The sequence below is a fragment of the Rhopalosiphum padi genome, chromosome 1 (assembly GCF_020882245.1).
Source record: "Rhopalosiphum padi isolate XX-2018 chromosome 1, ASM2088224v1, whole genome shotgun sequence".
Classification (NCBI taxonomy): Eukaryota; Metazoa; Arthropoda; class Insecta; order Hemiptera; family Aphididae; genus Rhopalosiphum; species Rhopalosiphum padi.
The window spans coordinates 15021062-15036689 of NC_083597.1; the positions used below are offsets into that span (position 1 = coordinate 15021062).

The 15628-nt window shown below is 25.5% G+C and overlaps 1 protein-coding gene across 1 annotated transcript; it reads right to left on the bottom strand.

Moving 5' to 3' along the window:
* Positions 1 to 2626: 2626 nt before the first annotated feature.
* On the bottom strand, positions 2627 to 15583 carry LOC132917717 (5'-3' exoribonuclease 1). Its single transcript, XM_060978596.1, is given in 32 exon segments — positions 2627 to 3137; positions 3201 to 3310; positions 3374 to 3492; positions 3550 to 4031; positions 4113 to 4286; positions 4374 to 4538; positions 4598 to 4672; positions 4736 to 4804; positions 4925 to 4978; positions 5613 to 5699; positions 6852 to 6884; positions 7024 to 7238; positions 7302 to 7422; positions 7481 to 7525; positions 7527 to 7674; positions 7763 to 7935; positions 7996 to 8147; positions 8204 to 8480; positions 8542 to 8662; positions 8967 to 9092; positions 9155 to 9327; positions 9395 to 9573; positions 9652 to 9763; positions 9850 to 10216; positions 10280 to 10404; positions 10481 to 10543; positions 10602 to 10756; positions 12337 to 12457; positions 14212 to 14373; positions 14477 to 14950; positions 15026 to 15157; positions 15228 to 15583. Coding segments are annotated over 32 exon segments (5019 nt in total). The 5' UTR covers positions 15303 to 15583; the 3' UTR covers positions 2627 to 3002.
* Positions 15584 to 15628: the final 45 nt, after the last annotated feature.

Genomic DNA, 15628 nt, shown 5'->3' on the forward strand with positions numbered 1-15628 from the left:
AGATAGATACCATTGGGGACTGAGAAAGTATTGGGTATTTGTCTAATTAAAATATTTAAATTCTAAATGGTGAATATTATAATAAGTAAATAATATAAGTAATTAATGTTTATATTAATAAGTATGTTATTAAGTAGGTATGAATAGTATCTGATGGATATATTTTAATTACCCCCCCCCCCTCTTGATGAATTTCTGGATCCGTCTCATGGCGGCTGGCACACACTCACTTGTGTAAAAATATACAACCTATAGTCCATTTGCATCGCGTTGCTACGCGAGTTGCAAGTATATTATTTTTATTATTGTAATTGCAACCAAAGTATCTGCAAACCATGTGGTCGGTAGTCGATACTACATTACCTTATGTATATTACATCAAAACCGACAGAACCATATAATATAAAACATATTCCGGTAGTCCGTATATCAGTACAAATAAATAAGTAGATGTGGATTGTGGTCCGCACCAAAGTTTTCACTTGATCACTTCATCCAAAATTTAAATATCAAAATTATTAAACATTGTACCTACCAGCTACTATTAGGTAAGAAATATATTTCGTTGCGATGTGACAATGTATTACGCAGTACACTAATGTGCTGTATGACTGAGATCCAGAGATCCAAAATTGACCTCTTTTATTGTTTCACTGACCGCTGTTGTCGATTGACTTGATTTGAAAAAAAATAGAAAAAAATAATCTGAGAAACAATTCGAATATACCCTATGATATACCCTTCGTAATAACTCGGTAACCAATTAGGATACGACGACCTCCAATACACTTGCTCATTTATGAACGAATACGTAATACGCATCTACTCAATAATCGGTATTCGAATGCCAATATAAAGACTAATAATTTATTGGAAACAACTCGTTAATTACGCCTACACGACGCTAGTACGATAACAGTTCCACCGACTGCAGAATACATACCTACGTAAACACCTATAAACGGGCTATAGCTGTATAATATAGAACATCACATATTGTTATAAATATATAGATCAGTAGCCCGGTGGCATAGCCAGGATTTATTTTCGGGGAGGGCTGATTAATTTTTGTAAAGTACAATTTAAGATTTTTGTAGCGGTTTTCATAAACCATTAAAAATTTAAATAATTTTAAAATTGTCTTGATATTTTTTTTTTTTTGGGGGGGGGGGGGGCAGCCCCTCTAGCTACGCCACTGATATAGATGGGTACATATGGCTATACTTATTATATTAACAAAATCTCTGCACAGATGCCACAATTATTATAACTTTTAGACTATATTATCAAATTAAGGCTATGGGTTATATGGGTCCACTAGATAGACTAGATAGAGCAAAGGAGTAAACGCGTCTTTTTCTAACACAATCATAACATTCATAACTAATAAATGGTTTTATGAATGGCCACACCGAGAGGACAAAATTAAAAAAGTGTTTTGTTTTCTGATAATTTCGTCAGTTAAAGGAAAATTTTAAAATCGCTAACAATTTTACAATATTACTTACAAAATACCTTATTATAAACCACTGGAATGAACCAAAAATATTTTTTTCATAGGTACTGCCTACTAAAATCATATATTTTAATATATGCAGTCGAAGATAGTAATCATAAATCAATAATCGATTATATTATACTTTTAGTAGTAATATTATTATAAGATTTATTAATTATTATTATATCAGTCATAATAGAAAATTACTATTGTCTATTATAGTAATAATTATTTTGAAATAAAAAAATAGTTTATTCATTTTTTTTAATATTTATAATATAATATATTTATTATTTTATTAATTTGTGTGTTTATTATATATAAATTATCAATTATCATTATACTTTAAAAGCATAAAAATGACCCGCCATGGAACACAAAATGTATGGCCTTAATATCACTGGTATAAAATTTAAAATATAGTTGATTTAATTTGGTTGTATTATTGATTATAAATACTAGTATTTATAATAAATAGTACTATTTAATAATCTACTGAAATTTTAACCAGTCTATAATTTACTACCTATTAACCAAAAAATTGAATTTTAAATCTAGAATAAATCTCACAAAACAGGTTAAATACGTGTGGTTCTACAAATGTCTGGTCAAATTTGGATAGTTCAACTTAAGTTTTAAATCTTCATTCTGACTAAACTTACAAAATTAAACCTTATATTTTACTATTCTGTAACAAGTAATAGTATATGAGTATACATGATAATAATAAATCATACATTTCAATAACTTCATCCTTACTTGTCTTATGTGTACTCATGTACACAACTTAACTAATGAAAAATAATAACTTTTAATAAAATTAAAATAATTTTGTTTGTTAATTCCTACCTTTTACATTTTTACTATACTAAATTTTAAATTCTATATATTGAAACAATAGGAAACAGTATAATGCAACTACAAACAACCAGATTCTTAAATCGTACAGGAATTTGAAATTTAGAAATTAAATAGATAAATTGACACATATGAGTAGATTTTTTCTTGTGTGTGTGAAACATAAATTGGTTGTTTATTTTAGTATTTAACTGAAAATTAAGGCTTGCAATAATAATGCTAGTTAGTTTAAATCTTATATCGACGTTGTAAAAATAAATATTTTTTAAATTAATTTCATGTGAGATTTATTTCACACTTTATATTTTTAATATTTACAAATAAAAACACTGTTTTACAATTTTTTTAAAATACAAAAAAGAATAAATTAAAATTAAACATCAAGTTTAAAATAATGTTTAACCCAATTATACAATCTTAAATTAAATAATCAATACAGATACATAAATTAAAACACTAAGTATCAACCTAATATTTCAGGGTAGGAATAGACTGGGTCAATTTTTAAAATTAAAATTTTATAAATATTTTAAAATACCCAATTAATGTATGTTATACCTACAAACAAACTGCAATTTCAAATTATTTTCCAATTTATGAATGAATATGAAAATAAAGATTAGTATAATAAGTAAAGAACGAGCAATTATGGTTGTGAAAAGTTAAAATTTGCAGCTACTTTTACTTTACGATTGGATGTGGACTGGTCATTAGCTGCTGGTGAAAATGCACTCGAAGGACTTGGAATCATTACTCTGTTACTTGACATGTACTGTTCATTCTTAAAAATTATTTTATATTTACATTGAATGTACTAAAGTGGCTATATTTTTTTGATTATTACCATTGGCATATCATTCGTTGTTGTTGGCATATATTGTTGATAATTCATATTTTGTTGAGGTTGATGGTAGACGTTGGGGATAGTATTCATTGGATATTCATTATTTATTACTGAAAATAAATAAGATCATTAACAATATATATATATTAAAATAACATTTAAAATTAATTTACAATTTCTGTTTGTGGGTTGCCAATGGACAGGTGGTTGTGGTAATTGTGATGGATTTACTAAACTTGTGAAAACTGGTACTGCTTTAGAATACTGCAATTCTTGTTGATAGTTCAAAAACCTTTAAGAAATGTGGTTAGATTTAAAAAATATAAATCATTAAAACTAGGAAACATACTGTTGCTGTTGAAGTGGGTAACCAATTTGTTGTCTATAGACTTGTTGTGGAAAAGGTACTTGAAATGACTGTTGAGCAGGAACTGGAAAACCAGGTGGAAACTGCTGAAATGGTGGTCGGTAGTGTTGTGAGGAATACTCAAAATATTGGGGCACTTGTGGATATGGCTGTTGGGGTTGCTGATGCTGTTGCTGCTGCTGTTGTTGCTGTTGCTGCTGCTGTTGTTGCTGCTGCTGCTGTAGTTGTTGTTGCTGCTGCTGTTGTTGTTGCTGCTGCTGCTGCTGATGAAGTTGTTGTGGCTGATAAGAAGGTTGAGAATTGAAAGATGTAATCCAATTCATAAACACATTTGATGATGCTTGTTGAGACATAGCTCTTCGATCTGACTTGGGTGGCTTTTTCTGTGTATGGTGTTCATTATTTTTGTTAGCATCCATTTGTTGAACAATAACCAATGCACGAGAAGCAACTTCTTCAGATGCCTAGATAAATTATTATACATAATAGTAAATATTTTTATAATTTTTTTTTTAATAATTATAAATAACACAAAAAACACAAACCTCAATATATGAATGTTTTGCTTCTCCTCGTATTGTAACACCACTTGGTAAAATTACTTCTGCGTTATACATTTTAAAACCATTATCGTCTACTGAATTTATAAAACTATACTTAGGAAGACTATAACCTTTCTGTACATAATACTTTTCCAATGCCATAACCATTGGCTTTTCCTAGAAAATTTATTTAATTAAAATATGTTTTATATTTAAATTGTTATATTACAATAAAATTATAGAATTAAAACACATGTTAGTTACTTGAACAATGCCTTCCACCGGGTTGTTGAGTTTTGGAATTACATTTTCATTAATTTGTTCATTAGTATTGTAATTAGAGCATTGAGGTTCTACTGTTTTTAAATCACGAAAAGATGTTTCTGGTATATAATTTACTGATTTATTAGAATAATATTCTGGTTCATTCTAGAAAAAAAATGACTAATTTAGCAAAAAAAAATAAAGAATATTAAATATATCATTACTTCATTTGAAGATGGAACAAAACTATCTTCTGATTGGATTTTTAACATTTTCTTTAATGCAATTGTTTTAAATTCCTAATTAAGCATAGAAAATAATATTAAAATTATTATTAAAGGGTTTTAAAATTAAATACTAACACATGCTTCAGCATTCAATTGTATTTTGATGGAATTATTATTAATATGCTGTCCATCATTAACTGTCTCCTAAATTTAATAAAAACAATAATTAAATGTGGCAAATAAATTTTAATTTTACATCAAACTAATTAAAATATTTTTTATTCTACAATAAAAATAAATTAAATATACAAAAAAAAATCTTACAGTAGGTGCTTGGAGAATTTTGTTAATCTTGTTTAAACCTTGAGATTCTTTTTTCTAAAAAAAATAAAAAAAGCTTGTACATTAAATAAATTAATTACTTAAATAACTGAATAATTTATTAAATTAAGTATGTTGTTTCTGCGTGAGTTTTCTCTATCAAAAGTGTTACATAATAAATCTTTACACTAGATATCAACTTAAGTTTATTTATAGTTAACATAATAGCAAATTTGTATACTACAATTGAACAAAGATTTATTTCTTTGTAATTTTTATTTTATAATGAATTATAAGTACTTGAATAATTTCAAATTTCAAATTTATTAATTTGTTTTAATAAAAAATAATATGAAATAAAACACCTTGCTCAGAAAACGTTCATATTCTCCTTTACTAATCTAATAATTAAATAAATTCATAAATAATATGATTGTGCTATTTTAAATAATTTAAATGAATGCAAATATTTAGTCAAATATAATGAATAAAAATTCTAAGGTTTTACATAATAGAATTTAATTTAGTTATTTCTAAAAATACCATAGATTTTTATTTAAATTTATAAATCATATTTAAAAAGTATAAGTAATAATTAAAGTAATCATCATTATTTCATTTATTTTTCTAGAATTGATTAATTTCTAAATAATTTTTGTAAAAAAAAAGTGTAATGTATATTAAACTTTACTTGTTGACGTCGCCATGATTCTTTTGGAGCCAATGTGATTTTTTCTTCCCGAGATTTAAGTTTGATTTCAGAACCATTACTATTTGACTATTTTTAAAAATGTAATTATTAATAAATGTATGCATACAAATATTAAAAAAAAAAAAAACAGTAACATTTTACATTGCAAATATCGTTCAGTAGTTTTTTTTATATTTTATTGTTATATCCAATAAGGCAATAAATAACATATGTAAACATGTCAACTACTAAATAGGTTACTCATCTCCTATAAAATATTAGTTGTATTGGGAAATTGAGTGCAGTTTACGAATTATACATAAATACAGATTAAATACATTATGTATGAATAATAATATAATTGAAAAGTTTAAAGAAAAAGAATATTAATATAAAAATGTAAAACAATACATTTATAGTTTATACTAACAGCAGCACCCAAACCCATTACTAGTAATAATAGCAAGCAAGTATACTGTTAAAATAACAGTAAGCAGTGATAAATAAAAATTATTACTTTGTTTAATAACAGATTAAAATTCCTGATACTAATGGTTTGGGAATAAGATGTCAATAATAAACATAAATATTAAAATATGTTACCAATATATTTTATCTTAACTCTAATAAAAATTTTTGATAGGCACATACTACACCAATAAAGTAGCGGTAAGTAGCATATTGCACAAGTATCAATGATTGAATTTATTCAACATATTAATAATTAATTTTATTCACATAGGTACAATTTCAAATATTGACAAAATCAGATTAAAAATGGAATAAAAAAAATTATTAAAGTTCAATTTAACTTAAAGGTTAAGAGCTCGGTTAAAATTAGGTCATTAAAAAAAAAAAAAATGTTTTGGATGCCACTGTATACTGAAACGGTAAAAAATATAATATAACATTAAGCAGCGTCTCCAACAAATTTACAAAATAGAGAATTTGTGTTCAGTAGAAATATTAGTTAATTTTAATATTAGAATGAATTAACCAATATCAAACTTAAAGGTAAGAATATTATCAGTATTTTTAAATTGCCATATTTTACATTTATACTTTCTTAAAACTTAAAATATTATAAAAACATATATAATATTCTTACAATTAAGTGAAAATAAGCCAATAATGATTATAAATGTTGTACATTTGTAAAATACAGATAATATATGTAGGTATGTCGTGAATATTCTTTTGAATGTAATATATTACCAAAAATATAAGAATATAACTAACCTGCAAGTGTTCCCATATACTCAGTTGAGTGTTCTTAAAATAATAAACAAAATTAATATTATAAATTAATTAATTTTTTAATAATTTTATTTTGTTAAAAGGCACATAGTAAGACAGTCTAAATAACTAATACATTTTTAAAGTAAAAATGTAAATGTAAAAAAAAACAAACCTGTTTCTCTGAATTATGAGTCTGATTAACAGTTTTTTTTACAACTAAAGGTTTGTATAACCCATTACGTATAGCGTGTGATAAGTTTATGAACGACATTCTACACAATTTATAGCCACGATTAGTAGAACCTCCAAATGATACAGCATTTGGAAATTCCTTATCAAATATAACACTATATACAATCTCAGTATCAATATTTGATTTAGAAATACCTATATAAAATACAGTTTATTACAGCGTATCATTATTTATAAGTTAAAACTAAAAATACTCACCAACTACAGTGCCTTTGAAACCAAGAGGGACTTGATATGAAGATCGAATACATACTACACGGTCTAATACGCGTGTGTCTGCTCCTTCGTCAGCTTTTAATTTGTCTAGTTTAGTTATTGGCTATAAAATAAATTTAATGATAATACATTTCTTCAATGTCCAATTACAATTAATTTACTTTAAAAAGATTTTGTGATTTCACACTTAATGTCACAGTTTTTTTTGTGTTTTAAATTTTCTGTCATAAATTCGTCCATATATTTTACCACAGCAGCTATTTTAGATGGTTCCATTGATCCACAAGTTTGTTTATCTTTAGTTAATGAACGGATTTCACCAAGCCATTTTTTTAGTTCATCTAATTTTTGTTTTCTGTTTAACAATTAAAAATTATAACTGTACCATTTTCATCATATTAAATAAGGTTAATCATCAGACTCCTTTAAAAATAATAACAAACCTTGTACTTGGATCTGGAAACATATCTTCAGACTTAAAAGTATCCTTGGCACTTTCTGTATTTAATAAAACATTTATTAACTCTGGGAATCTTCGAATATACTCACTTAACAAATCTATTGTTTTTTGTGAATACATCCAAACATTCTCAAATTTTTTTGTAAATCCAACAACCTATAAAATAAATATTTAAATAAATAAAACATTTATAAACATATTAATTATAATTAATACTTCTTCATTTCGTTTATTTGATTTAAGGTTCATTCCAATATTTATTTTTTTTTCATTCCTGTCTTCATATGTTTCAACTGATAAGAATATTGTTCCAGTAATTTTAGCAAGTAAATGTGAATTAATTGAAAGTTTAGATGCTGCAGTATTAGCTAGAGGAAAAAAATATTTTTTAAATGTCTCAGAATAAAATCACTTTTTAATTTACCATAAAAAAGTTCAGTAGAAACAGATTCTAGACGTTCTTTCAAATCATGAATGTAGGGTTCTGGTTCAAGTATTATATTAATCTTAACCCGTGAAGAAATAAAACCTCCGAGAACATCTGCTTGACAACCATAAAACGGAGCATCCAGCACAAACACTTTACTACCCAGAGGAAAGTATTTTTCCAGAGTGAAATAACTTTCCTTCAAACTAGGATCGATTACTTCCAAGCCAGGTATGGATGTTTGATAGGCAATTGTTGATGAGATATCATTCCACTATTTAAAAATTTAAAACATATAATATTCAGGAAAAATTTTGTAATAACAAAATACATACAACTTTTATAAGATCAACTCCACTTCCATCTTGCCTTGGCACATATTTGGTTCCTTTTAAAGTTTGACCACGCAATAATACATGAGTCTTACCAATATCAATGCCACGTGTTGTAATAAACCTGATTTAATTATAATATAAACAATTTTAATTTTATTTTATTGGTTAACTCTAATAATGACATGAACTCTGAATTTTTAGATTAAACAGAAGTCAAACAGAACTTTATTAATTTTTATAAACCCAAGGCTAGTTAAAAAAAAATTAATAATTAAGTTCAAATAAATTTCAGAATACAATTTAAAATATTCAAATATAATATTTATTTATAAAATTAAACTAATAGGGGTTTGATTCAGTTCAAAAATTGAACAGTTAATAACATCCACTATAGTTGAATTAATCAAATTAATATAATTACTAACATCTTAGCAATGCCTTGGGCCAGTAGATTAAACTCTTGTATATCTGATTCATTCATTTCTCGTACTATCAATTGTTCATCCTCATTAAATGATAATTTTACTGTTGTATTTGAAACAGCGGTAACCCTAATAATGTTTAAAACTTATTAGTTATTTATATGGTTTAAAATTAATAAAATATAACTTACTTAATTTCTTCAAGATGAGGCCAATTAACATAAAGAGTATTTCCAAGCAATTCCTTAGCAATATGTTGTATACTTTCATTATCATTTTCATCTTTATTATCAATTTTTATTATCATATTTTCACCCAAACTAGGCGATTGAAATACTTTTACATTACGCCTTTGTAATTGTGCCTAATATTATATTATAAAACTATATTAGCAACAATTTTATTTAAATTAAATATTGATTTTAATTTACTGTAATTGGAATAAGATGAAGTGATGGAAATCCAACATGATAAACATCCATTTGTAAACCTGGATATAAGCCTTTAACTAGATCACCTATGTTAACAAATATATCTTCACGGTTTATAGCTATTTTTTCAGCATGACTCTCTTCAATTGATGGAAAATATTTTGAAATCGAACCCGTACCTAAATAGATATTACATAAGAATATATTAAATTAGATTTCATCAATATACATATATATATACAATATCATACACATACCAAGATTTTTCTTTGAGTACATAAAAAGATGCATGGGACCATGAGTATTTCTACTTTTCTCATCTGCTGTTAATTTATGTTCAACCATTTTTATAGATTTGATTAAAATTTCCTAGATAACGAATAATTAATTTTTAATAAATTATTCATGTAAAACATAATTGTTATACATTATATACTAAAATAATTTATGTTTACTTCGTCAATAAAAGGGATTAGTACAATTGCTTCCCATTCATGTTGTTTGCCATTAAGATCGGTTTCAAATTTTTCAGGATAATATAATCTTATAGGACTAGCTTCTTCAGTCATTAAATCTTGAAAAGGTTTAGGTAACAATTCTTTACTAAGTGATGGCAATACTGCTAACAGCTGTTCATATGGCAAAAATGGTTGACCCAAGTCAAATTCTATTTTAAGATTTTCAAAAGCCTTAATGTCAGATATGTATGGGGCATAATGATGTGGATAATACCAAGACCATGAGCAACAACCATTATAATAATAATTTAGATTCCATTGCAATGCCCTAATATATCCTTCAGCTTGTGAACGCATTACATCACTTAAATAAATAAATAAAATTAACTTTTAATTAGATTTAAAGAAAAAAATCAAATAATCTTACTCTGTAACAACATTGTAATCAAGTTTGTTTTTATAATAATTTTCTTTATGCAAAGTAAATTCAGCCATAATGGATTCATCTTCAGTTTCTTCAAACTCATCTTCTTCATCATCATCACTCAAAAGCTAACATTAAATTATATTAAAATTTTTGATTATACTACTTACAATTAATAAAAAAAAAAAAGATAAAAATTCTTACAATTCTATCTGTGTCTTTTATTAATGCAGCTAATTCATCTTTGTAAGCAGGATCGTTATTAATCTAAAAATAATGTTTTTAACACATATAACTTAAATTTTTTAGCATAAAATAAACTAACTTTATTAGAAGTTGTAGTATTTGCAGAACGTTTGCCTTCTAAAAATTTTATATCAGCATAAGTATCTCTGAATTGATCATAATCAAAATTAGCCAAAGTTTCCATAAATTTTTGAAATCGCTTTAGGTTTAATGTACCTTTTTCGTTCAAATAGCCTGAAAATGTTCAATTATACTTACAATAATATGAATATAATAACTCTTGGAAATATAAAAATAACATGTATATTATTAATATAACAGTGGTTCAATTAAATTGTTACAAAAGTTCAACTATTATTAAACAAAAATAAAAATAAAAATGTTTATATAGAGTACCTCATATCAAATCATAGTAAAAAAAAAATTATTTTAATTTTAAGTCAAAACAGTTAGGTTACTAATGAATCATTAGAGATTTTTTAGGTACCTTTTAATTAGGTAAATTTAATATCAAACTATTAAAATAAATAATTAATAGAATAATTTTACATTCAAATATAAATTTGAACCAAAATATGAGGTATTTCAAAGCGGTTCAGTTAAAATATTAATTTTACAATACAATTATTAATTTGTTTTTAGTGTTTTTAGTAACCAAACTTGATATCAGTTTATTTGAATATCTAACAGATAGTAACATCTTTAGTTGAGATTTCATATTAGTGAATAAGAGATCTCTTCACTTAATATTGATGTACTGGAGATTCCCATTTATAATTTAAATACTCAAGTATAAAATGAAATGGTTCGTACAATATATAATAACATTTTTAGGAAATAATTTGACTATGTTAAATTAAAAATGTATTTAAAATAACTGGGGACAATAATTCACTTAAAATTAAAATAAATACCAAATGACTAGTTAGAGACTTATAGCATTTGCATATCCATCATACATGTAGTAAAACATAGCAGTGATTTAAAAATACATTTAATAGTACAGAGAATTTAAATAAAAAAATTCATTTTACTTATTTTTGCATATTTTAAATTTTTTTGCTATATTGATGCATATTTAATGATTTTTAACAATTTATGAATAGTATAATTGTTCAAAATATAATAATTAAAATATTGAACAATTAATCACAAGAAATGGTTTTGAGCATAGTAATACTATTCATGCAGTTGTAGTAGCTATCTATCGTAACTCATAAAAATGTTGTACATTTAATGTGATCTATAAATACTCAACAAAAGCAATTTTAAAAGATCAAAAATGATGTAATTATCCGATTTGGTTTACTGAAATTATGGTTTTATTACATTCATTAGCATGGAAAGTTTATATTCAGCTTATAAGTCTATTCTAGCCAATATTAGTTGAGCTTTCCTATTTGAAATGTTTGAAAACATCTAATAGTTCAATACAATCGTAGATATAAATTTTATTAACAACAAATTTTTAGAAAATATTTATCTATATTATATATATATTTACATTCAAAAACCAATTTTTAAGAAATTTAATTTGTATATTTATAATAATTAAAAATAATATTAAAATGTCCAACGATTTTTTTTTAATTTTTAGTGCATATTTAAAAATATCCTTAAAAGGTTATTTGGTGACATATTAAATGAAAAAATAAATAGTATAACCCAGTGGTTTTAAACCCTTAAAACAATGCAGCACACTTCAAGGATGTTTGTGGTACAATGATTTAAAACTACTGGTATAATCTCTTGAATGGATAATACATTTGTCAACTCTAATGTTGATAAAATAATATTTGAACATACAAAATTACCTTCTACTTTAGGTAGAACATCCATATAAACTCTGTATAATATTGGCAATGCTCCTTTTGAAATATGAAGATCAGGTAGATGTGGAATAAAATCATTACCAACTAGAAAACCCATCAATACCTAAAAAAACAGTAATTAAGATAAATGCAAATATATTTTTAGTTTATAAGGTAATGGTTTTCAAGTTCAGAACTACCTTCCCTTAATAATAACTTTTTTTTATACATTTCTCAATGTATAAAATTGAATTTTTTTTTTTTTACAAGAAAATATACAATCTATATCATGACATGGAAATAATAAGTATATGTGCTATAAGATAGAAAAAGCAAAAAAAAATAATAGAGCATGAAGTGCATAATTTGGGGAAAGAAGCCACTCAGTGATGACACTTTCAGTTTGAATTAAATCCTGAAGGATTTATTTAGTTTATTGTTTTTTATTTTATTATAATAGGTCTAAACTGAAATTTAAAGAATAAATTCTAAATTGTTAAACTTTATGTTCCAATGATAATAATTCTTAACCACGGTTTTACTTCAAATATAAAATAGGTGTAAAATGTTAACTAAAATTTGTTATTCTCTGGTAGTTATCACATTCATTATTAAAATTTAATTAACTATCAATAACTTTAAAAACTTAATAACATGAATATATAATTAGAACATAAAGTGTAACTCAGAAACTACTTGTTTAAATTTCAATTTATTTACATTAAAATGTACAAAAAAGATCAGTTTAACGATTTACTATAATACATGGTTAGTAATGATTTAAAAATAATGAGTTTGGAGCATCTTATAAAATTAACAATATAATATGAAAATAGTCTTTCAACTTTGTCCTTAAAGTGTATTTAATTCCAAAAACCAGTTTAAATTAAAGTATAAATATGAGGTAACTATGATTGGTGAATTGGTCTATTAAATATAACCACCAAATAAACTAATATCCATTTAAGTTACAAATGTACCTGCATGCATTTTCTCTATCTTACAAACAGATATTATAGTAAATTATATATTCTAATGAATCCATTTAACTCCATTATGCTTAATATTATAATAAATTCACTGTAATATTAAGCATAAAGGAGTTGAACAGATTCTTCAAAATGTACGATTTGTTAAGTTATGTATTTTATGAGATGAAGATATATAGCGTCCTTTTTTTAAATACTCCAAAACATCTGTCAGTTTAGTAAGAAAAAATATTTAAGTACTTTTTAATATTGTTAAAAATATGAAATCTAAATTTTGTGGGAACTTGCATTCATAAAAATTATTGGCGTTATATTTAAGAAGACGTAGTGCCCGCATATGTTGTCTGTCTTATACATATATGACATAGCAAATTTTTGTTCACCAATTTCAATATTTTGCTGTTAGTTTAGATATTAGAGTTTATTGACCTATTATAAAATTTAAAGATAAGATTATTATCTAGGACACCACATAGCCTTTTATTGATATTATTATTTTTAAGTAAGTTATGATATTTTTAAAACTTAAGTGGGTACTATGTCCACTTAATAGTTTATTTAATTGTAAGTATGTTATTCTTTTTATAGAACAATAATTCATTATTAATACTTATATACTTATATATATATATATTGTTAGGATTATTTTGATGGAGAACAAAAGGGGTTATATCCATAGGTGCAATTTCAATATAAAAACTGAGGGTGCTTAAGCTCTACATATTCCGGGCATAGTGTTGAATAGCTACTGATTGTAATATTATAAAAAAAGTATTTGAAGGGTGCTACTTTTAAAATTGGTTAATACCCCCTAAGCTCCCTCTTATTTGCGGCTATGGTTATATCTACTACAATCATGTAAATATTATAAATAATATACAAAATTTACCCAATCATCAATAATAGACTCCAAATCATATTCAAAAGGTAACGTCTCTTTCAGTTCTTGAAATTCTAATCCAAGATATTCTCTCATTAATGATAAATGTAGAAGAAAAAATTGTGTTTCATCTACAGATGTTTCTTTTTTTGCTTTACGTCCAAATTTGACCTATTGTACAATACAATACAATAAATATGGTATATATTATTACTGCATAATATAAATAATCAGTTGGTACTTTATAACTTTATTTTTCAATTAAAAAAATTACCTCTTCCCTAAGCAATGAAAAATATGGTTCATGTGTACATAGTCCCAACATTATTAAATCTGCATCCAAACCATAGAGACAGTGTCTTGTATGAGGGTCATACCCTGGACGAGACTTTATATATCTAATGTAATCCATAATTTTATGTTCTCCTTCACCAGGAACCTGGTGTCCAGATAATATCACCTGAACCTTAGTCCATAATGGGTCGTTGGACATTTTATCGGCGACAAAATATTCAAGCTCATTTTGCAAGCGTACCATAAATGGGGTACCTGGTGTAATACAATTAGAATCAAAGCGTTCTTCTGAAGGTAACGTTTCACCTCTGGAAATCGCTTGTTTCATTTGTTCAGCAGCTGTATGGGCTGATCGGAAACGTCGGCCACGTTGTTGATTCATTTTTGCTCGAGGAGCAACACCATCAATAGCCATAAAGAATAATTTTTGTGGTTGAATCATTTGAAATAATACCTAAACACAAAACAAAAAAAACGTTAATAAAAGTTAGTACAGATATTATAATTAAAATAATTATTATTATTAAACCTCTAAATAGTGGAAAATATTTTTAACGATAGTCTCTTCAGATATACGAAAATGAGGGTCATCGTCATTTGGATGTGAACAATTATGAATAATACCATTCATATCCAAGTAAAGATTATCAAACTCTGGAATCTGCAACACATTAAACAGTCAATAGAAGTAATTTATAGTTTGTAGTTCATTCATTTTAGGACATTAATACCTGATAATCTTTAACAAGTTCACTGAGGCAAGGATAGCGTTCACTCATGTAACGGAAAAACTTTGGTACACCCATACTGAATAAAACCTATTAAAACTTAATTCGAAAACTTATTTCATTAAAAAATAAAAAATGAGTACAAACTGATTTTGTCAAAACAAAATTGAGTAAATAAAAATTGTTTCTCAATGCTCATCGACTTGTGTTATTGTGTACTTGTGTATAGCAAAAATATAAACATTAAACACTAAACACTAAACAGTAGTAAAATACGAGTATGACTTAACTGTAGTACGCATGACACTGAATTAATTTGTCATGATAGTAGATTTCAGAATATCTACTATTACACGACTGTCGGAGTAATTCGGAGTAAGTTGGACTCTCGGTTATAGATATAT